General features: G+C 42.9%; 1 protein-coding gene across 1 annotated transcript in view; it reads left to right on the top strand.

The window, feature by feature from the left end:
* LOC126412241 (mucin-2) overlaps positions 1-24280 on the top strand; it is a 245101-nt gene that overhangs the window by 108475 nt on the left and 112346 nt on the right. Inside the window, exon 3 of the mRNA XM_050081733.1 lies at positions 22346-22578. Coding sequence (XP_049937690.1) covers positions 22346-22578 — 233 coding nt within the window. The remainder of the gene's footprint in view (positions 1-22345; positions 22579-24280) is intronic.

Here is a 24280-nt window from a genome sequence, read left to right as displayed (position 1 = left end):
TCACATCTTTCACGACCTTAAAAAGGACATGTGTCGACATCGGTTTCAGTCGGACGAGAAATGCAAGGGCGGGTGCCGTTGTCGATCTGTCAGCGGCAGACAGCATTCTGTGAAACAGGAATTGAGCGTCTCCTACCTCAATGGGATAAGCATATTAACTAGTTTGATGATCACTTTTGAGTGGAGCCAGTCCACATTCTCACTGTAGAGAATGTTCGGTTCTCATTTGACTGCTGTGGCGGAACCGGTTTATAGTATTTCGTGACTTTAATTACTTATAAATGATATTTAAGGTAGATCAAAAAATATATAAAACCAGTTACCTATTGTCAGCGTAACAATTCGTTTGATCTCAAAAATGATTATCCCTTCTAATATTTGTCACTCTGCTAAAGAAATCTCCACTTGACTTTGTGTAGAAATGTTGTCTGTTAAGTCGTGTGGGTGGCACTAAATTGCATGTAATTTATCAGATTTCACACAACTGTTACTTAATATGGAAGCACTTTTCTCTAGCAAAGGAAACGTTTAGTCACAAAATACTACCCGCGCACAACACTGACGTATGTCTCCTATTAAAATATTTCATGTAAATCGTCCGAAATAATTAGGCTTCATACATCAGCAAATAAGAAATTGATATTACGTAACGTGCTGCAACTGTATTTAAGGATTCAATCTGAGTTGAATTCTGTCTTTTAAAGTAGATTCGGGACCACCAGTGCACATTTATTTCCATTCATTTATTCCTAACAACATTTATGTTTGTTGTAATTCTCGATTCAAAACTGCCATGGAGATATTTTTGCTAAGATGGCGGCAGACAGACGATAGTCAATTTGTCTATTGTTCAAAATGGTTCAATTGGCTCTCAGCACTATGGGACTTAACAGCTTAGGTCATTAGTCCCCTAGAACTTAGAACTACTTAAACCTAACTAATCTAAGGACATCACACACATCCATGCACGAGGCAGGATTCGAGCCTGCGACCGTAGCGGTCGCGCGGTTCCAGACTGAAGCGCCTAGAACCGCTCGGCCACTCTGGCCTGCTTGTCTATTATTACTCTCGATTTATGTTATCAAGGTAATATATTTAGATAAAATTCTTTAAGCCTTTTTTCTCTATTCTTTAGCATTTAAAAACATATTCAATGATAAATACCGTCATATTTTTTGTACCAGCTACTAGTAAACTCCGCTGTAAGTTACTAGCGCTAATGACTGCGCTCCTAATTGCGGAGGTGAAAATTAACGCTCAAAAATATTAATTAGATTGGATTACAATTGAAATAAATGCAAATCCATGTCTAACCAATAGCGACTCTATTTTTCAAATAATAATTAACAATATATATAATTACAGGTTTTCTCTTTACAGACCTCACACGTCTCACGTCCGAACAGTTCATCCGTGAGCACAGGAAGAACAACTGTATCACAATTATCACAGATAACAAAAAAATATATAATTTTCGTTGTCCATGAATGTAGTTCTCTGATAATAATTTTAATTCATACAGAAATTAAATTATTACAGAAATAATGAAATAATTATCGTCATTTTTACACGATACAGTCCTTTTATACGTAGTATCGATAATATTTGTTGAAGTTTGTTCACTTAGTTCATTTTAACATCTTGTGGCTAGAACATAGTGTCGTGGATATTACACTGCCCTCATATTCACACCATGAACAAATATTATGGCGCAGTGCGTCATCGTATCAAAAGGAAAAGTTGAGACAAGATATTTCTTACCCAAGAGTAATAGATTGTCGTATCCACTGTTTCGTAACATCACATCATATAACCTCGACATGTGCAGAATGAGATCACAATTAAAACATTACGCTATTCTAGAGACGTAACACCAGAAAAAAAACACACAGTTTTCACTCGGTTATATGAGATTGTCTTATCTAATGTACAAGTATTGTACACTCCAGGAAATTGAAATAAGAACACCGTGAATTCATTGTCCCAGGAAGGGGAAACTTTATTGACACATTCCTTGGGTCAGATACATCACATGATCACACTGACAGAATCACAGGCATATAGACACAGGCAACAGAGCATGCACAATGTCGGCACTAGTACAGTGTATATCCACCTTTCGCAGCAATGCAGGCTGCTTTTCTCCCATGGAGACGATCGTAGAGATGCTGGATGTAGTCCTGCGGAACGGCTGGCCATGCCATTTCCGCCTGGCGCCTCAGTTGGACCAGCGTTCGTGCTGGACGTGCAGACCGCGTGAGACGACGCTTCATCCAGTCCCAAACATGCTCAATGGGGGACAGATCCGGAGATCTTGCTGGCCAGGGTAGTTGACTTACACCTTCTAGAGCACGTTGGGTGGCACGGGATACATGCGGACGTGCATTGTCCTGTTGGAACAGCAAGTTCCCTTGCCGCTCTAGGAATGGTAGAACGATGGGTTCGATGACGGTTTGGATGTACCGTGCACTATTCAGTGTCCCCTCGACGATCACCAGTGGTGTACGGCCAGTGTAGGAGTTCGCTCCCCACACCATGATGCTGGGTGTTGGCCCTGTGTGCCTCGGTCGTATGCAGTCCTGATTGTGGCGCTCACCTGCACGGCGCCAAACACGCATACGACCATCATTGGCACCAAGGCAGAAGCGACTCTCATCGCTGAAGACGACACGTCTCCATTCGTCCCTCCATTCACGCCTGTCGCGACACCACTGGAGGCGGGCTGCACGATGTTGGGGCGTGAGCGGAAGACGGTCTAACGGTGTGCGGGACCGTAGCCCAGCTTCATGGAGACGGTTGCGAATGGTCCTCGCCGATACCCCAGGAGCAACAGTGTCCCTAATTTGCTGGGAAGTGGCGGTGCGGTCCCCTACGGCACTGCGTAGGATCCTACGGTCTTGGCGTGCATCCGGGCGTCGCTGCGGTCCGGTCCCAGGTCGACGGGCACGTGCACCTTCCGCCGACCACTGGCGACAACATCGGTGTACTGTGGAGACCTCACGCCCCACGTGTTGAGCAATTCGGCGGTACGTCCACCCGGCCTCCCGCATGCCCACTATACGCCCTCGCTCAAAGTCCGTCAACTGCACATACGGTTCACGTCCACGCTGTCGCGGCATGCTACCAGTGTTAAAGACTGCGATGGAGCTCCGTATGCCACGGCAAACTGGCTGACACTGACGGCGGCGGTGCACTAATGCTGCGCAGCTAGCGCCATTCGACGGCCAACACCGCGGTTCCTGGTGTGTCCGCTGTGCCGTGCGTGTGATCATTGCTTGTACAGCCCTCTCGCAGTGTCCGGAGCAAGTATGGTGGGTCTGACACACCGGTGTCAATGTGTTCTTTTTTCCATTTCCAGGAGTGTATTATATGGACTCCACAAGCGCAGCATGAACATCACAGTTTACGGAATGAGCTACCCATGACACGTAACATCTATGAACAACAAGGATGCATGTGTTATTAAAGCGGGTAATCACATAGTACTTCTTGCATTTGAGTTTACATGCCTCGTAAACATTGGGAGGAGGAGGAGATTAGTGTTTAACGTCCCGTCGACAACGAGGTCATTAGAGACGGAGCGCAAGCTCGGGTAAGGGAAGGATGGGGAAGGAAATCGGCCGTGCCCTTTCAAAGGAACCATCCCGGCATTTGCCTGAAGCGATTTAGGGAAATCACGGAAAACCTAAATCAGGATGGCCGGAGACGGGATTGAACCGTCGTCCTCCCGAATGCGAGTCCAGTGTAAACATTGGGTACGTAACATATACTAGCAGTTTGCGACAAATTGTCGACTAATATGGCTTGAAGATTTTTGCTATATTATTGTTAGTCTCAGTCTTACTATATTTAACCAATTTTTACGTCTACCATTTACGTGGACATTGGGCTACTTCGCACAGACATATCGCCTGGTTGTCATATGTCGATATGAGAATGTTACTTTCTGCTTATATGAATGTGTTTACTACTTTTCATAGTTGCCCATTAGTTTCTGAGTCACATGTCTTTCCTATATCAATTCCAACTAGTTTAGTATCTTATAACCAAAATGTGCGCAAGCTACATGAGGCTTGCATTACGTATATTTCAATTATTTCAACGATGTATTGTCCTTCAGATATTCTTTATACATGTATACAGGGTGAGTCACTAACTATTGACACCTAGAATAACTCCGAAAGTATGATAGTAGCTGAAAAGTTTGTGGGACAAAAATTGCATGGGACAACGGGGGCCATAATATGACGTTGATTTCTTGTTGCGAGGTGGGCTCGCTTGAGAGATATGAAGGTCAACTTTGTTTTTTAAAATGGGATGCAATAGTTTGGTACTTACTTTCTGATATCGGACGTTAGATGGATACGCCGTATTCGGCGAATGTTTACTATTTGCACGATATACGAGAGAGAATTGTCAGAGTGTGTGCTGCGACAAGTGCTGAAGTGATCAGGAATACCACTCAATACCTGGTACGAAGACTGCAGCACTGCATTGATACCAATGGTCACAACTACGAATACATTCTGTGCATGGACGTTCAGGCCACCTTTTTGAACTTCGTTGACCATCAAAGACATTACTGTTAAACATCATGGAATTCGTCTCCATAATCTCAGTCTCTGACTGAGGAAACCAGAGCTCCAACGCGTGAGATGTCAGCTATCAAGTAATTTTAATCGAACTGTTGTTGTAGGTAAAATACCTCAAGTCACTGCAAAACCCAGTGATGAAAGCAATACCGAAACAGAAACAGTGGTCTAGGACTTGTATTTCGGGGTATATACGTAATATCTCTCATCTCTCACAGCTGCAACGTAAGTTTTTCGTTCATACTTCTTTTGATATCGATTAGACGCTCACTTGCAAGTATACATGTCTCTGTTGCCGCCTCATTTGCATTTGTCACTGACGGAAAGAGAAATAAACAAAAGTCGTTATTCGTTCTTCTTGTTCTGGTAGCAGTTGTAGCTAATGGACGCAAGCCAGAAGCGTGCTAGTATTTTGTATAAGATTTTTCTCAGTATTGTGGTGAGTCGATGAAAAATTTAGTGTTGCCTACGTTATTTGAAATATCACCTAAAACTTAATTTTCATATAGGAACTTCTCCAGAAAACATTAATTGTGGAGACCAGACTGCAGATCTGGAAATATTTGAGATTATCAGAAAGTTAGGAAGGATCTGTTCCTTGTTACATTATACAGTACGTCGAATGAAGGAGCAGCAAGAAAATAGCTTCCAAAGATCCAGGTAAATGGAGGTTCACGCAGATTAGGGGGCATAGTGCGACTAATGCAAAATAGCGTTCGTCATAATGGCACTAGTCTGAAACAATGGTGGCAGATGACTGCTGCTGTTAAGATACTAGACAATGGTAGATTACGCGAAAAATTATTACATTCTGTCAGCCGTCTTCTAACAGAAAGTCACGTAAGGAAGCGTTAGCAGCAGAGAGCAATAGCCTGCGCCTCGAGAGTCAGGCCATTACGTGACAACCGCTGCGCAGTCATGTGTCTGCTTTGTGTCTGTCAGCCTAGCGTGATGCAATAGTAAGTGCGTGGGGACGTGACGCTACAGCTGTGCGCTCCGAGTTGCAGTTCCACCAATGCATCGAAGTCTCAGCACTTACAAGTTAGTTGTGTGTTACAGTCTGCGCAGAATGGCGTGGTCGGTAGATGCGCAAATGACAGGGCAGGGTGGGAAGAGCGTTAGCGGTGGGTGTTGCGGGCAGGCGTTGTAGGAGAAATGACGATCTCTGGAAGGGAAATGCCATTCTAAGGTGAAGTCTACTCTCACATTTTTTGTAACTATTAAGTCTGGCGCCCCCAGCCCATACTTTCATGGTGACCATTCACAAAAGATCTACTGGCACCTCTGCTTTCCTTAGTGCATAAAAAGAATTCCGCCGAAAATACATAGAGTGCGTAGGGGCCTGACGACAGCATTATTGAGATGCCGAAACTGGTTGTCTACATAAAATAACTTCTCGAAACATAATGCCGTTGGTAAATATTTGACTGGCCGGTGTCCCTTACCCACAATGGATTAACTGAGAACTGTCCAAATAGATCTAGTATCATTACAGTCGAAAGCTCTTGAAATGGCGAGTACAATAATATAACGGCTGCTAGTGTCGGCATTCGAACTCTTCACAAATCTATGTGAGAAACATGCTAAATTTGAAAGAGAGGCGTCTGGAACCGGTTGTCGTGGTCTAAACACAGGTGGAGCTCCCATTCAAGGCTCCTCTTGGCCCTGCTTCTTACAGCTGAGATATCTCAGCTGACGATTGCGACAACTAGAACTACTAGGGCCAAACTGAAGTCTGTAAATCAGCCGAGCGGTCTAAGGCGCTGCAGTCATGGACTGTGCGGCTGGTCCCGGCGGAGGTTCGAGTCCTCCGTCGGGCATGGGTGCGTGTGTTTGTCCTTAGGATAATTTAGGTTAAGTAGTGTGTAAGCTTAAGGACTGATGACCTTAGCAGTTAAGTCCCATAAGATTTCACACAAATCTGAACATTTTTTTTTTAAATCTATAAACAACCCATTGCTAAAGTTCCAATTACAACAAAGTAACAACACCAACTGTAGGATCGTAATCTACCGTCCTTACATCACATGTTGGTGTATTGTAGCGTCATTAGAATCTATCACGTGACCACAGGTAGTACTTCCAAAATGGTCGACATCGATGTTTCGTTTCGACAACGTGCTGACACTGAATTCTGTAAGAGGGGAAATGTTCTCCTGAAATTCATCTTAGACTTCAGCCTGTGGAGACGTCAGCGTGGGCACCAGTCGTGTTATGTGGTTGATACACGTCCAAGATGAAACCACGAGTGTCCAAGAGGAGCCTCACAGTTTCCGCCATGGAAATGCCTCCGTGAAATTGCGTTGTGACTGATTTCTTTGAACGTGGACAAATCATAAATGTCACGCGCTACATCGAGAGCTTTTGAAGCTCCGTCGAGCACTGCGCGATAAACGCCCTGGGAAGACCACCCTGCGACAGAATAACGCGCGCCCTCACACTGGTCGTGTCGCTGTGGAGCAGATCAGGAGATTTTTCCCGACTTGGCTTCATCCCACGGCAAACTTTTCAGTTCTGTTAAGGAACAAATGCGAGGACAACTATACGGGACGGTGGAGCATGTTCGTCAAACAGGGTGTCAATGTCTTTGGGAAGCTGAAAGGGGTTTCCTCCGTAAGGGTATTGCCTAATTTCTAGAACAACGGAAGAAATCTATACAAAGAAATGGACCTATGTTGAAAAGTGACAGAAAAAAATGTAGATTAAGCTGATGTCATGGGCGTCTACAGAAATTTATGCAGTAAGGTACAAGATTCTAAAATTGACATTTTCAGTGTCTGAAAACGTGAGAAGTTCTTGTCAGTTATTAACAAAAATAATCAGCAAAAATGCTGCTGATTAATCCTCCTCAAAATAACCTTTAAAACGATTTTTGAAGTTAAGCCACCAATAACATTGCTTGCTTACAAAATATATCTGATGTTAATGGATCTATTGTACTGTTTTCATGCTTTCTGTTTTTTTAAAGTTGAGTGACATAGTTACAGTTTAATAAAATGCGTTCAGAAAACTACATTTTTGGGATGTCTAAGTAGAGTGTAATCAGCGCAAGCATTTGACAAGATTAATGTGAGAAATCACTCCCCATACACATTTGTTTTCATATGAGTTACATGCCCTGCTGCATCAGGGAAAAGAAGGGAACCTGCGGAAAATTACTCCAATCGGAGCACAAAAATTTCGAACACACTCTTACCGCCGGACAACGATCAAGATTGTATTCCACGCAGAATTTGCACGACCAAGATCTTACGAAACAGAGAACTTTGTACGAGATGATCTTCACGTAGATCCGCAGGATGTCACTGTCATTCGCTTTTCCCTCACTGGGAACTTTGTATATGTCAAGATGCACACCGAACTGTGTACAGAAATTGTGAGCCACCACGCATTTAAGCACCCCGACGGACACGTAGGTGATGTGTTGATTGACCACGCGGGTTTCGGCCTGCGTACGATCAGTGTTTCCGAATTCCCGTTCGAGGTTCCGCCTGACGTCGTCGTTTCTATTTTTAAGGCGTATAGCAATGTACTCAGTCACCCGGCCGAAAAACGGAAAACCTGAGAGACCGATCTTGTACTCAACGGCGTCCGTCAAGTGAATGAGAAATCACTTCCCTCCACCACCCCAACCAAAAGAAAGACGAAATCACAAATTGCTCGGTATAATCGACTGTGAGTAGACTAAGACCTAATCGACTGTCAGTAAACTAAGACCCCAGTTCGACACATATTGTGCAGTCACGCCAACTAGACTGTTGAATTCATAACTGTGTGGCTGAATGCTGTAGTGTGTTACACCACATGGACTTTAAGATCACTCTGCCCATCTCAGATCTCTCTGTTAATGATTTTTCGCCCATTTTGTTCTTTCCTGTAGCGCAGAAAATGGTATTCTCTTTCGTCGAATGATGCATTTGGGTCCATATTGAAACTAAGACGTAAAGAACTGATCCCTGATGACCAGCAATGGCATGTCTGCTGGAGACGTCCCCGACGGTGCTGGGCTACCGACGTGACTGTGGCCCACCACACGGCTAGCTAACCAGGATTGATGGTCTGGGGTGTCACTTCTTTTCATGGCAGGACCCCTTCGGTTGTCATCCGCTGCACCCTTACAGCACAGCGGTACGTCGACGATATTCTACGCCTCGTTTTGTTGTCCTTTCCGACAAGCCATCCTGGGCTTACGTTTCAGCAAGACAAAGCCCACACGCACATGGCTAAAGTTTCTACAGCGTGCTTTTTAGACCTACCTTGGCCAGCAAAGTCACCGGATCTCTCCCTAACTGAGAACTTTTGGAGCGTTATGGGCAAAGCCCTCCAACCAGCTGACGATTTGGACGGTATAACGCGCCAATTGAACAGAATTTGCCGCGATATCCTCAGGAGGAGACCCAAAAACACTACAAATCAGTGCAAAGGCGAATAACTGCTTGCATAACAGAGATGGACGTGCTCAGTTTATGAAGCTCTTTCTCTTGACTAATCATTCAGTGCTTCTGTTCGTCCATGTGCATCACGGTTTCCGTCCCGTTCGGATAATTCGTTCGTCATACACCTTTTTTTTGTCCTTAGAATGTATTAATAGGTACAGATAAATACTGCTAAGGTCTCTTCGTGACTGTGAAACTAAAAGCGGTTTCAGCAAGCTGTGACGGACCTTTTTTGACCACAGACAAATGGCAAATTACTGCTGTGATTATATTGTCCAGCAGGGGGGAGGGTGTGTCCTTGTGGAAACTGGGAACTAAGCAGGTATACTGCACCCACATTAATTTTTTTCTGGAAATAGGCACGTGAATTCACGTAACAACTGTATGAGGATGGGACAGACAACAGTTTGGGGACTATTTTTATAATGTTCTGTAGATCTTCACATCCGCCTTTAATGCAGGACAAGGCTGAAATCACCGTCGCGCGAAAGAAAACGTATAATTGTCCGTGAACAGCCTGTGTGAGATTTTCTGTACCCCAAATTCCAGGAGAGGCATGTGCTCCATCTTGCCCACCCCACACTCCCCTCACCATCAACCCGACCCTCTCTTCCTTGTGAGTTCCCATGTATTACGTACGTAGTATGTTTAAAATTAAAGATTAAAACTTTTAAAAATTAGTACTCGTTACTTTCAGTGTTGCTCTCGTATATGCTCATTTCTAGCTTACCAGAAAGGGCATAGGGAAACTATTTACAATGCGTGTTCGTGATCTTGTTTAAGTGGACTGCATTTGCGGAAACAAGTACATTGTATGTATTGTATCGTATGTTAACCGGGGGCCTAGAAACAACGGAGAGGCTTCGCAGCCGCAGTGGTCCACAACCCCACGATGACTACCGCAGTCCTCTTCACCCCTCCGCCGCCTCATACCGAACTACTCTTCAGGGTTATTGTGCGGTTCAGTCCACAGTGGACCGCCCGCCCTCACCCCCCCCCCCCCCCCCCTTCCCAGGGAACGTCTCATACTAGACGAGTGTAACTCCCATGTTTGCGTGGTAGAGTAATGGTGGTGTACGCGAACGTGGAGAACTTGTTTGCGCAGCAATCGCCGACATGGTGTAACTGAGGTGGAATAAGGGGAACCAGCTGCATTCCCCTAGGCAGATGAAAAACCGCCTAAAAACCATTCACAGACTGGCCGGCTCACAGGGCCTCGACACAAGACCGCCGGGCGGATTCGTGCCGGGGGCCAGGAACCTTCCCACTCCGGAAAGCCGAAACAAGTACATAGTCAGAGACCTCCTAGAACAACAGAGCCTGGCACGAGAGCCCCACTAGCTTGTGTTTACACAGCACCATTCTGGCCACCTTGACTTCCTCTTTCAGCACACGAATTGTTTCAGCGCCAATATTAACAACTGTTGAATCACTGTACTCGTCTCCCTAGAAATTTTCAAATGCGCCTCATAAACGTACGAGCTTCAGTACCTCGTTTGGTGTAAGACGGTTTATTGTGTAGAGGATTGTCTGACACATGCTGCGTTCACACTGCAGCAGCTGCCTTCCCGTAAGTTGCAGGTGAGTGTGCCTACAAGGCCGAGCCAACTGCACCTGCATGCAAGGCTGCCTTTCAGACTGCCCGTGATTGAGCCACTGGAGTCTTGCAACAGCGCATCTGTCTGGACACAAACGCGCGGTCGCAGTTGTAGGTTGACGTCCGGCCACGAGAAGAAGCTTTCGTGGCACCATCAATGACGATCCACAGAAGGTGCCTTGTTAATCCATTCCGTACTTGGTAAAAAATGCCCATCACAGGATTAATTCTGCCCTTCTTGTAGCGGTCATGATGAAGCGCCTTAGGACGAAATGCCGTACCTCTTGCGCAAAACTATTATCAGCGGATACACGAGGAAAACATTAAGGCTAACGGTTATAAAATGAGCTAAACGGCCGCCACACTTGAAGAGAAGTATTGACTCCCGTCGGAGACATATAACCTATTACGTAGCTTTATGAGCGTTGTTACTTAACACTACCTTCTAGCTGCTGCGTCATATATGTCGATGTACCTATAGTAAATCATGATCCATGCTTAACAGAAATGACCCTGCGAAGCCCGAACTCTTAAGTTCGTGATGCTCGTTTCGAAATCAAGGCCTGAATGGTTTTAGAAAGTTGTAGCCTACCCTAATCAGATACATTAGTATATTAGTCCCCTAGCTTCTTCGATACTGCTAATCTATTACCGCTTACTTTCTTTATTATTATTATTATTATTATTACACAGGCCAATGAAAATTTTTTTGATAAACTTTTATTACTTTGATAGCTGATGTTTATAGATTTTTACGAGTCAAATCCAAATTTAGCCTCAGTACTTTTTGTATCACCCATAGTTTTCGAGCAATATGCTTTTTATTATATAGTATAAAATCCTATGCTATACAGTAAACGGGGAAATTAATGAAACGCTTTGTTACAACATAAGCATGGTTTATATTTACAGTAAGCTACTTAAAACAATGATATGTGTTAATAGAGGTTTCACTTGTCAGGTGGAATTGGTTTGTAGTTTCTTTCTCTGTTTTCACTGGAGCTTCTTGCGTAGCTGTTTCTACCATGAGTCGCTTGCTGAACTTCTCGGTGAAGTGACCAACAGTAGTTCCCCACCATGTTGGTGTTCCAGAGGCCTTGGTAGCGTTTTTCCATCACTTTAATGTCCTGGTGAAAACTCTCTCCTTGCTCCTCACAAACATCTCCCATATTGTCCGGGAAGTAATCAAGGTGACTGTTCAAAAAGTGAACTTTCAGGTTCATTAAACATCCTAAAGTTTTAAACCTCTTTAACATGGTAGTTATAATAGAAACATATTCTGGGTCTTTTTCATGTCCTAATAACTTTGTAACGACTTGTTTAAATGATACCCATGCTTCTTTCTCATGTAAGGTCATTGTGGATTCAAAGTTAACATCAAACATCAATTTTCTAATGTCAGGTGTGACAAAGACGCCTTCTTTTAGTTTAGTTTCTGAAAGGTGTGGAAACTTTTGGCAGAGATACATAAAACATAGTCCATATTTAGACAAAGCCTTTACAAACTGTTTCATTAGGCCTAACTTTATATGTAGAGGTGATAGGAGCACGTTTTTTGGATCTACAAGGTTTTTGCGTAGAATGTTCTTCTCACCAGGTTTTAAGGACTCCCTCACAGGCCAGTTCTTTCTGCACCAGTATTGATCCCTAGCCCTACTGTCCCATTCACACAAGGAACATAGAAATTTGGTAAAGCCACCTTGCTGTCCAAGGAGCATGCATGTTACTTTTAGACCGCCACATATCATCCAACCATGAGTAGAATAGCCTATTTTATTTAGCACTATTTCTAGGTTTTCATAACTTTCTTTCGTATGTACAGAATGTCAAACAGGTATAGATGCATACATGTTACTATTGTGTAATAAAATAGCCTTTAAACTGGTTCTGGATGAATCAATAAACAGCTTCCAGTCTTCCTTTTTGTATTCAACACCAAACTCATTCATCAGACCGGGAATGTCTGAGCAGTACACAAAATAACCTTCTTGTTGAAAAAACTTGGAAAATTGCTGCTCTCTCTTTCTATACATGTGTATGCTGGTTCCAACAGCCAATAAGTTCTTTTCTTTTAATCTAGAGCCAAGCAATTCAGCTTTTTCTTTCGTTAAGCCCAGATCCCTAACCAAATCATTAAGCTCGGTCTGAATAAATAATTTGCGCTCTAGACTTTCTGTATTACAATGGAATTCATCATCATCTGGTTCATCTAAATCTGATTGTACATCAAAAAATACTTCTGTTGGAATGGAATTTAAATTATCTGGTGATTCAGGAATCGGCAGATCTACACCATGCCCTACTGGTCGGATGGCGAACGGAAGGTTAGGGTAGCTTATTACCTTCCTGATTTTCGAATTATGATCAGTAGTATCAACACTGCGAAAGTAGCAATCATTGGAATGATTTCTTGTCCCCCTCCATATCATAGGAACAGCAAATCTAAAGGCTTTTTCCTCCTTTTTCGACAATTTTCTCAGATCTTCAACACACACATAACATACCTAATACGGCGCCCAATATTTATCTTGATCACCAAGTTTAAATCCAAAGTATGATAGATAAAACTTTTTCACAGAGTCTGTAATGTTTCCTTGGTGTTTTTAATCACAAATTCACCACAAATATAACAAAAACTGTCAGTAGAGTTTTTACAACCACGATTAGATATTGTACTGAGCACATGTACAGGAAGCGGGAAAGTGAGGTTAGGTTGATAGTAAACACCATATGTTAACACAAAAATAGAATCGACTTTTTTGCCGGCATATGTTTTTCAGCAGTGCTACCAACGTCATCAACATTCATTACACCTCCTTTTTAAATATAAAGGTTGTTAAATTCTTTAAAAAAATCGCTTAATTTAATAAATTTAACTGTAAACTGTGAAGAAATTGTGGGTGATACCGTTTTTTAAGTATCATATTTGGATTTCCCACCCTAAAAAAGATAAGAATAAGGTATTTTCAGCAAAAAAGTTTTTCATCGTTGGCCTGTGTTATTATTGTGACCAGACGAAACCGTCTTCCTCAGGCCATAATTGTGAGTTCTTTGTCAGTGAGGTGGCACATCTAACTAGAATACATAAAGTATTAGTTCACTTTATTACGTAGTGGATAATTTACAGTTTTAATTGGCCATGGAAGCATCGTTTGATGCAGTAAGTAACAAATTGTTCTTTTTAAGTACGATTTTCGACATTTACAATAGTAAAAATTCATATGAAGTCTTAACAACTGTCACTGTCCTACACAATGGTGTTGGCTGCTGTAGCTGGAGTCACAAACTGGCCTGAGCTCTTGCATGCTCGACACTATATTGACCTCAGTGTGAGGGCGCTGCTATTCTGAGAGGGAGCTTTCATTGGGCTTCCGAATACCCTCATTGTAGAAGCCTACAGATTTTGTTGTAAGCCACTCGTCCACTTCATTAATGACACCATCTGTGTTGTCAAATTGGCGACCACGCAACGAATTCTTCATTTTTGGGAAGAAGAGAAGTCGCTAGGTGCGAGATCGAGAGAAAAAGGCGGATGCTGCAAGATCTTAAAGCCACGTGCCCTTGTTTTGTCAACTGCAAGTTTAGATGAATGAGCCGGTACATTGTCGGCCAGAAAACGACACTTTTGGAGAGCATACCGTGGAATTTCTTAGCCAGAGCTTTTCGCAACTTCTCCAGAAGATTTCTGTAATATCCGCCGTGATAGCTTGATGCTTAGCAAGGTACTCCGTGTGGATCACTTCACGACAGTCCCAAGAAACTGACAGCATAATCTTCTCAAATAACGTTTGCACTTTGCTCGTCTGTAAGGGACATGTGATCATTTTATAAGCGCCTTTTCCGCCTCACAGCTTTGTCATAATCCGGGCAGTCATTTCCATAAAAAAATCGACATTTCGCCATGGATTTCCCGCCCACTGTTACCTCTCAAATGCAGGAAATTTGTCACATTACGAGTCTCAGTTTTCTCCATCTTACAACTCAGCCACTTCCTGTTTCCCGCATGAAAAAAATGGACAGAACTCAACTCTGGGTTCAAAATCATTTGCCCCGTGATGCGCACACATTATTTATGACGGGACTGTAATGAGCGGATTGTACCTGCAACAGTTTGTTTTTTTACTTTCTCCCCCCCCCCCAAATAGAACTCACTTTCACCCCCACTTTTAACGTGCCAGAAATGACCGCAATTTGAATAACAGCAACAATGACGATAATAATAAATTATTTAATTTCTATGAAAATAGGAAAGGATTAAATTTAATTACCGTAATAATTTGCTTACTCCAAAGCTTACTACACCGTTTTAGCATAGCCCCAGGAAGTTGCAATTCATAGATGTACAGGATATGGAAAGCATAATCCAAAAATTTGAGAAATACATGTATCATGCAGTCATTTTAACTACAATAACAGTCACAAACTCTCACAACTTTGGTTGTGTTATAATTTAAATCATGTAAAATCGAAGTATTCACTCACCATTATCAGCGTATCACTTAGCACTACGATTATGGACACAGGTCTGCAGACTATGGCTATGCGAGCCTGGAAATTGTGGAATACTATTTGTTTGACTAGTTTACTCTTTCGTTCCGAAATCCAGCCTTCCTTTTATTGTTTTACTAAGTTGCTTCTTCCGTTTCTGTACTCATTCACTCAAGTTGTTGTGTTTTGCGGGTTCTGCCTGTAGACTAAGGAACCGCGCCGGATTTGCTGTCGAAACCAGGTACTGTCGGCCCATGAATGTGTTGGTACTCCTGTACCCGATCGGAATGTTATCGGCCAGACCATGTGCCCATGATTGGGCAGGACCACAGACTAGCAACTGGAAAGTATCCTATGTTATATGTATGTAGATTGTTAATTCTAGAATTCCCTGCCATTTCCAAGAAACTTACTTTTCATGCTACTTTGTTCTATGGATGGCTGTTATCTCAGAAACAATCCATCTTCGGTTGTATCGTTTTTTTGTTTATTTATTTATTTATTTATTAAACCGCCAGTTCAATCTAACTGTTAAACCTGCTCCAAATAACCTGCTTCTTAAATAACAGTTTCTCGGTTTTTATTCCTAATATTTCCTGTAATAAACGTAGAAATCGAACAAAAATTGAAAAAAATTGACTGCCGCAGTTTCAAAATAGGTAGAATCAAAATATTAAGTTAAACAGGCAAATAAAAGAAAATTTAGTCCGTCCATCGTCAATTGCTTTTCTCGAGAAATGATAATTCGTTGAACACTGCAAAAAGTCTCCTACTGATTCTAATTTTTTGAAACTCTGCTCAAAAATCATGTTGTAACCGAGGATTTTACGAGTATTTGGGTATTATGAATAGTTAGTGCTAAAGGATGCGAACTAAGGTAGAAGAACTGTATTTTTCGCGTTAATTTGTCCGTTTTCAAGGAGTACAAGAACATAAAGTCATATTGTTTGGACACAGGCAGCAGAGCAGCTACTTTCCATTTTTATTTTAAGCTGAGAATGAATTTTCAAATTTCAAGTTTTCTTCCTATATGATGTCGCAAGTTTCTTGTGGCTCCTCCTTTTTTGAAACTTCTAAAGTAAATGTAGCATTGTACTTCATTGCTACCGCATTCTGTAAAATACTTCCAGTCTAAGGATGGTACCATTCTGTAACACAACTGACATTCGACACCGAAAGCGAGTAATTACTATACAGAACAGATGGGGCATATCTGTCCTCACACTACATGCACACGCGTGGCCTCTAACAGGCCTTTCCACATGGTAACAGGTGCAATATCGTCTCAGCAATGCCGTACCGATTTTTATACCATGTGTTTGTTGCTCCTTTCTGTTGGCATTGTCACGAAAATAGCACTGGTCGCTCTTCCATTTTCTATAATAATGCTACACTTCAAAGCAATGGAATTTAACGAATAAAAATTCATTGTCCGTTAAAAAAGTTTTGAAATTTCCTGGCAGATTAAAACTGTGTGCCGCACCGAGACTCGAACTCGGGACCTTTGCCTTCGAGTCTCGGTCCGGCACACAGTTTTAATCGGCCAGGAAGTTTCATTTCAGCGCACACTCCGCTGCAGAGTGAAAATTTCATTCTAAAAAAGGTTTGTTTGAAAACAAAAATTTTAGCTCTGCTGCTGTGGCTAATTCACATTCCGATATTTTTATGCGGTTACAATTAAAGATAATAAACATCTGTTATAACCGAGACCACACAAATATCCAAAAACACCGCTTATTCAGAACTAAAATACCGTAACCGGTCGGTTTTCTTCATCCCTACTTTATTCTCCAAAGGCAGCTTCAAAACTGATCTTCTTCGCTCTAAGGGATACGCACGAGTATGTAATCTGCCTTCAATTTTTACTGCCATCTCGTTTTGCGTCGATTCCCACACCCCTTCTTCCTCTTGGCCCGTAAAGCATGCCCTGACGTGGGATTCTCGATACACTCATTTTTAGGAGATGTTTTATTCTCTTCAACCTTTTCATTAATTTTGTAAATATCTAGTTGCTTCCTGATATCCTCATTTACTATTTGGTCTTCCGTGGTAACACTTCTCACTTTCCTGAGAGATATCATTATCGCTGATTTTTATCACGTATTTTATGGACTTGTGAGTCACTTCCATACAGCAATACAGGTGTAGACATGTTTTTACAAAATTTTAATTTCTTTCCTTCAGTAGTTTCTTTTGGAATGTTTTGTTTATCATTCCTCTTACTGGTTGATATTTGTTAAGGGGGGGCGGATGTTCATGAAAAACACACATTATTTAAAACATGCACCAAATGCACAATTTTGAAGATACGCCAATGAATTTTTGTACCATGCTTTACATGAAATCAACACATTTACTGTTAACTGCCTTAAATTATATATATTAAACTTTCTTTTTATTGAATTTAAAAATTTTATTTTCTAAAAATAATACATGTACTTTTTTCTCAGAAGCTACTGAAGAGATTTCTACAAAATTTACCTGTTTAATGTATTTGCATATAGTAAGCTTATCTCATGAGGTTTTTTGAACGTACCGAATAGGAGAATATTATTTTTTATTTTTTAAAAAATTATAATTTTGTAAGAATAATATAAAATCCAGGCAAAATTCCAAGCACTTTACCCATATCTCAGAATTTCGGATTTTACTCTTGAGACGTCATTTATTGGATATATACAAGTAAGTGTTCATAATTTCATAATTCTAACCGTCATACGTTCTGGGGAAAAGGTACATGAACTTAAAAAAAATAATTTCCGTGAAATGCATTTAAAGTCAAGCGAACGTTTTTTCTTACGTCATGTCTTCAAAAGACCCCAGATTTGTACTCGAGTCCTCTTTCCCTTCAAAGCTTCTCTTCTGGTTTCTTATTTTCTGCCCTCTTTCGTTCACCAGGTCTTCAACTGACTTTTCAGCTGCAGAAAGGCGCTGTAAATCTATTTTACTCGAAAAGCCTTGAGTGGAATTTCCTGTTTTACAGCCCATTCTCTCCAATACCACCATTCTCCTTACGTTTCTATCATTAAATACAAGAACTGCGTCATAAGTTGCAATTCTGACAGCTGTAGAGCATGAAAATGTGGCAGACCAAGAATTGCTTCTTCATAAATAAAGCAGCTGGTTTGTTATTATTTCTAAGATACGAAACAGAGTCACAGGTGAATATAAAACCAAAGTTTATATATCACAGTCTCCTACCTGCAATCCTTGTAAGTTTGCTTGGAATTAATCCACAGAATATATGTTCACCGAGCTAGTATTGAATGTTGCTTCAAAAATTGGGAGTGGTAGGAAGGTCATGCCACACATTTAATTATGTTTAAGGCACTTCGGATGCGATATCATCAATAAAACTATGGGAACTTATTGTCCATGTGTTCTACTAATAAATTTAAAAAATGACATTTTCAGTCAATTTCTTGAATGTCCCCCACCCTTAATCTTATTTTCTATATCTTTTCCATATCATAATTTTTTATAATATGCCAACGGCAGAACAGGCGGGAGACATCTTTTCAGGGCAGACAGAGCTCGGAGCCTGGGAATAACGGTCTGCCTACAATTGTGATCCGAAATATCAGTCAGCGAGCTTGGAAGCTGTGCAGTGACCGTAAGGTGGCCGGATGATATCATACATACTGGCTCTCTTCACAACACACAGCCTCGGATGAAAAAGTGTGAATGTTTCTTGCGGGTGGGGTTTCGTTACCCCCATTATCCCTCCCCCCCCCCCCTCCCCACTTGTATCATCACCATCACTTTTACCGTATCATAAGGCTCTTGATAAGTTTTAAATTCATCATTGCGATAAGAACACGAAACAACCCAATCGAGCTACCGTAGTTTTTGCAAGAAAATCCTAAACTGCACAACCCAAGACTGAAGACACTCCATCAGAAAACAGGCTGACAGGGAACCCCAGGCGTGGTAGGTCGCAAAAAGCCAATGATATTTACGGCATTCGACGCCCCACATATTTTCTACCATGCAACGACATTATTGGCTGCAAATGGCAACAAGGGGCGGTACTGGAGATATCCAACGGTGAGCGTAGTTGCACTGCTTAGTCGACGAGTAACTCACAGCAGTGCCACAGTGCTAGTGCCGTTGGTACAAAGCAGAGCAATAGCGACGGTAAACAACGCAAACATTGCATTATATCGACAACAACAGTTGCCGAAGTTGACATTTCGTCAGAAACGAAACGAAGAAATTTCGCAGGGAGATAAGTAAGTGGCAGAGGAAAAATTAGCGTTTCTGCAAACAAAGTCAGTGGAATTTGTGGTGTCGTATACGCTCGACTGTCCGGACAATATATATGAGGAGTACAATGATGACGATACCTGCTTAACAAGTGAAAGCGATACTGAAACAGGTGTCGAGCCATATAGTGCATCATCCTCATGAGACAGGGAGCTACAAGTCTCGTCTCTGGTGAAACATAGTAAAGGACAATGGTGGTCGAAGCAGCGGGTACTAAACATAATTAGATACATGGAATATCATCCGCAGCATAGTAAAAAAAAAAAAAAAACATTATGAACAGATTTCGAATACGTCCGCATCAATGTGACCGTGTAGTGTATAACAAAAACTACTGATTTTCAAGGGAGGTCAAGGCGCACTTGTTACAGATGCTGGAGTATGCACGTTTACGCGATGTGCACATAGTGACGTAGTACGTGATGCACATCAAACTGCACGCGACATATATTACGGTGATTTCAAGGGAAGTAGTGGATGGTTGTTTAACTTCCAACAGTGCTATAGAATTGGAAAACGTAATATAATGAATTTTCAAAAGAAAGTGTCAACTCGACGATGCACAACAAACTGCGAAATGGCCCGAAAATCTGCAAATCAGATAAACAAACTAATCCTGTCGTTCAGCAAGAAATTTGTTTTTAACTCTTACCACTCGGGATGTTAAGACGAAATGCATATTAAAAAAACCTGAAAATTAGAGGTACCAAGAGAGTTATATCAAGATCAACTAACAGCAATGCCTTAACGCATTCGTGTACAATTATACTGACAACCAGGGATAACAAATTGGCTGCGATACGTTGGAAGTGCTCTGCGGCCTAGCATTCTTTCTCGAGTGCATGATCTTGCAAGGACAGTAGGAAATATTAAGTTCACAGCAAGCAATAGTGGGAAAATGGGCATAAGAAAACTATAACTACGGTTATGAGCACTGTTTTTGGGCAATAGCTGGTCAAAATTACTTGTTTTTGCTTGATTCCTGCTCTGCGCTAGTAATAATACTACTTTAGAGCAAACAAATCTCCTGAAAAGTGTCCGACATTGCATTTCATACCACCTGGAACCACTGGACGATTTCAGTCTCTGAAGGTTTGTTTTTTCCGTGCCTATAAAACATATTATCGCACTATCTGCAGCTATGCTTTAAAAGATAGCCAGTTTCATGATATGCTCCACGACAGACTGTTTCGCTTGCGGTTGCATGCCATCACATTCCATCAGTTCCCATCACCCCGTTACACCAATATGATTCTATACGCATTCTTTAAGAGTACATACTTAACTTAACCTCTTACAACTCGCAGGAAGTTCGCCTTCGATCTTGATGGTGCGAACTTTTGTTACTACTGTGACACGCCATTTTTCATTCGATGTGCATGGTACAAGTTAATGATTTTGTTTTGAACGTCTCTTCAATGTCGATGATATCCATTTTGTGCAGTGTAATACATACAGAGGATAAGCAAAATAATTTGAACACCTGTACTTACTTGGGAATGGTTTATTAATAGGGTGGACACCCATTTGCCCGTAATACAGCTGCGATTCTTGGTGGAATACTGGCATATAATGATTATAGTCTCCGGTGGAATACTATGCCACTCTTCGATCAGAACCTCTTCTAACGCCTGTGGTGACGACAGAGGCGGAGGTCTGCTTCGGAGTCTGCTCTCCAAAACCGCCCACAAGGGTTCGATAATGTTCAAGTCCGGGGACTGTGTTGGGCAGGGAAGACGCTGCGATTCAGTTGTATGCTCCTTATACCGCGGTTGTACTGTCGTGGCTGTGTGAATAAGTGCATTATCGTCCTGAAATATGGTATCATTGTTAGGGAACAACATTTGAATCATGGGGTGCAGCTGATCACCTAAAATGTTCACATAATCGCTGGCTGTAACATGACCTTTGAGAGTAATGATGGAACCAGCAGAATATCATGATATGTCTGTCCACAGCATCACACTTCCACCTCCATGCTTAACTGTCGGAATCATGCAATCAGGACAGTAGGCTTCTTCTGGTGCTCTCCAGACGTAAACCCGACCCGATGTTGGAAATAACGAAAACGTTGACTGTCGGACCATATGACGTGTTTCGACTGATCAGTCGTCCAGGATTTTTGCCCCTGACGCCTTGTTTTACGCTTCTTTGTGTTGGTTGTCGTCACCAATGATTTCATTATAGCAGCTCGTCCACGAATATTCGCTTTATGGAGTTCTCGGCGGACAGTGTCGATAGATTCGGGGTCCCGAAGATGGCTGTTGAGCTTTGCAGTCACTTTAGCAGTTTTCTGTTGTTTTGACACAATTCGTGTTAGAGCACGACGATCTCTGTCATTTAGTTTTGATTTGCGCCCACAATTACGTTTACATGACGATGTCTTTCGATGTTTTGTGTAGGCTCTCATGACTGTTGAAACTGTTGCTCTTGAAACATTCAATAAGCTGGCTGTCTCAATTACTGATGCTCCAGCTAATCAGGCCCCCACAATCTGTCCTCTTTGGAACTCTGTTAGGTCTTTTATTGCACGTAGACCTCGGTTTCTGAATGTACATACGAAGCGTGCACTACTCATAAGCAATCTGCAGTGATGCCCAGTCCGTACTGAACATGCACAGTCCAGCGCGACACGTGCCTTACCTGCGTTGTTGACCATCAAACACAACCATCCAATACTACCACTGGTCACATTATTTTGCCTATCTTCTGTAAATCCCATAGAAGGTTGATCTCTGTTCCTCTCAGACACTCATTCTCTGTCACCCTACTGTTTCACATGGTGAATGATTAGGAGCTAACATTTCTTCTGTCCATTGTTAACACGAAACGTTCAAATGAGAGTTACTGAAGATTGAACTAGAGCCCTCCTACTCGAGGGGTTGCTCGTAAGTCTTCGTGTAGGCTGCGACGCTGTAGCTGTCTTCAGCGTAAGCTCGGAGCGCTGACCCTTGCGATGTCGGCAGGTGGCGAGCGGCCAGAGGCGGCGCGTGGGCGCCGGCATCAGCGCGCTGGCGCCGCTGGACGAGACGGCGGGCGCGGCCGGCGGCGACCACGACCACCACCACCACCACCACACGCACGTCTCCAGGCTCGACGTCGTCTGCGACGCCACCTCCATGACCGTCACGCTCGACTTCGACGGTCCCTTCAACGGCGTCGTCTACAGCAAGGGCCACTTCAGCGACTCACGCTGCAGGTAGGCCTGACAGCAGTTGAAGCGTGCCGGGCGCTCTGATAAGGGGTCCGCGCCTACTCGTTTAAATTTATGCTATATGCAGAAATGAAAGTGACGGAAACGGGAGGTTCAGATGACCAACCGTTTTGGGCCAGGGCAGGCTAGGCATGAGCCACTTACGTTAGTGTACTTTCCAGGCAGCGGTTGGCGCAGCAAAAAGAGTACCGAATGGTAATCTAAATGTCGTGGAGTCGAGCTCCTATGCATATATTTTTATTTCCAACTTTTACGTTACTTACGCAGCAAATAAACCGAAATAATGCTCAATACATTGTATTTTCAAGATGAAGGAAGACTGCCCTTGTGCACTATTAAAATGATACGCCCCAGAATGCACTTCACTAATCTAATTCCACATTGTGTACGACTTCGTACACAATGGTAAGGATAGATGGGGTACAGAGTAGTGTGGCAACTGTCATCGTTGGTACACTATGTGATCAAAAGTAACCGGGCACCTAACTGAATATGACTTACAAGTTCATGGCGCCTTCCATCGGCAATGCTGGAATTCCAAATCGTGTTGGCCCACTCTAAGCTTGATGGCAGCTTCCACCCTCGCAGGCATACGTTCAATCAGGTCCTGGAAGGTTTCCGGGGGAATGGCAGCCCATTCTCCGAGGAGTGCTGCACTGAGGAGAGGTATCGATGTCGTTCGGTGAGGTCTGGCACGAAGTTCAAATGGTTCAAATAGCTCTGAGCGCTATGGGACTTAACATCTGAGGTCATCAGTCCCCTACAACTTAGAACTACGTAAACCTAATCAACCTAAGGACATCGCACATATCCATGCCCGAGGCAGGATTCGAACTTGCGACCGTAGCAGTCGCGCGGTTCCGGACTGAAGTGCCTAGAACCGCTCGGTCACCGCGGCCGGCTGGCACGAAGTCGGCTTCCAAAACATCCCAGAGGTGTTCCATCCCAGAGGTGTTCTATAGGATTCAGGTCACGACACCGTGCAGGCCAGTCCATTACAGGGATGTTATTGTCGTGTAACCACTCCGCCGCAGGTCGCGCATTATGAACAGGTGCTTGATCGTGTTCAAAGATGCAGTCGCCATCCCCAAATTGCTCTTCAACAGTGGAAAGTAAGAAGGTGCTTAAAACATGAATGTAGGCCTGTGCTGTGATAGTGCCACGCAAAACAACAAGGGGTTCAAGCCCCCTACATGAAAAAGACTACCACACCATAACACCACCGCCTACCAATTTTACTGATGGCACTACATACGCTGGCAGATGACGTTTACCGGTCATTTGCCATACCCACACCCTGCCATCGGATCGCCACATTGTGTACCGTGATTCGTCAGTCCACACAACGTTTTTCCACTGTTCAATCGAACAATGTTTAGGCTCCTTACACCAAGCGATGTGTTGTTTGGCATTCCCCGGCGTGATGTGTGCCTTATGAGCAGCCGCTCGACCATGAAATCCAAGTTTTATCACCCCCCGCCTAACTGTCATAGTACTTGCAGTGGATACTGATGCAGTTTGAAATTCCTGTGTGATGGTCTGGATAGATGATTGCCTATTACACATTACGACCCTCCTCAATTGTCGGCGGTCTCTGTCAGCCAACAGACGAGGTCGCCTCCACGCTTTTGTGCTGTACGTATCCCTTCACTTTTCCACTTCACTATCACCTTGGAAACAGTGGACC

The sequence above is a fragment of the Schistocerca serialis genome, chromosome 7, assembly GCF_023864345.2.
Source record: "Schistocerca serialis cubense isolate TAMUIC-IGC-003099 chromosome 7, iqSchSeri2.2, whole genome shotgun sequence".
Lineage (NCBI taxonomy): Eukaryota > Metazoa > Arthropoda > Insecta > Orthoptera > Acrididae > Schistocerca > Schistocerca serialis.
This window is presented reverse-complemented; position numbering and strand designations above follow the sequence as displayed.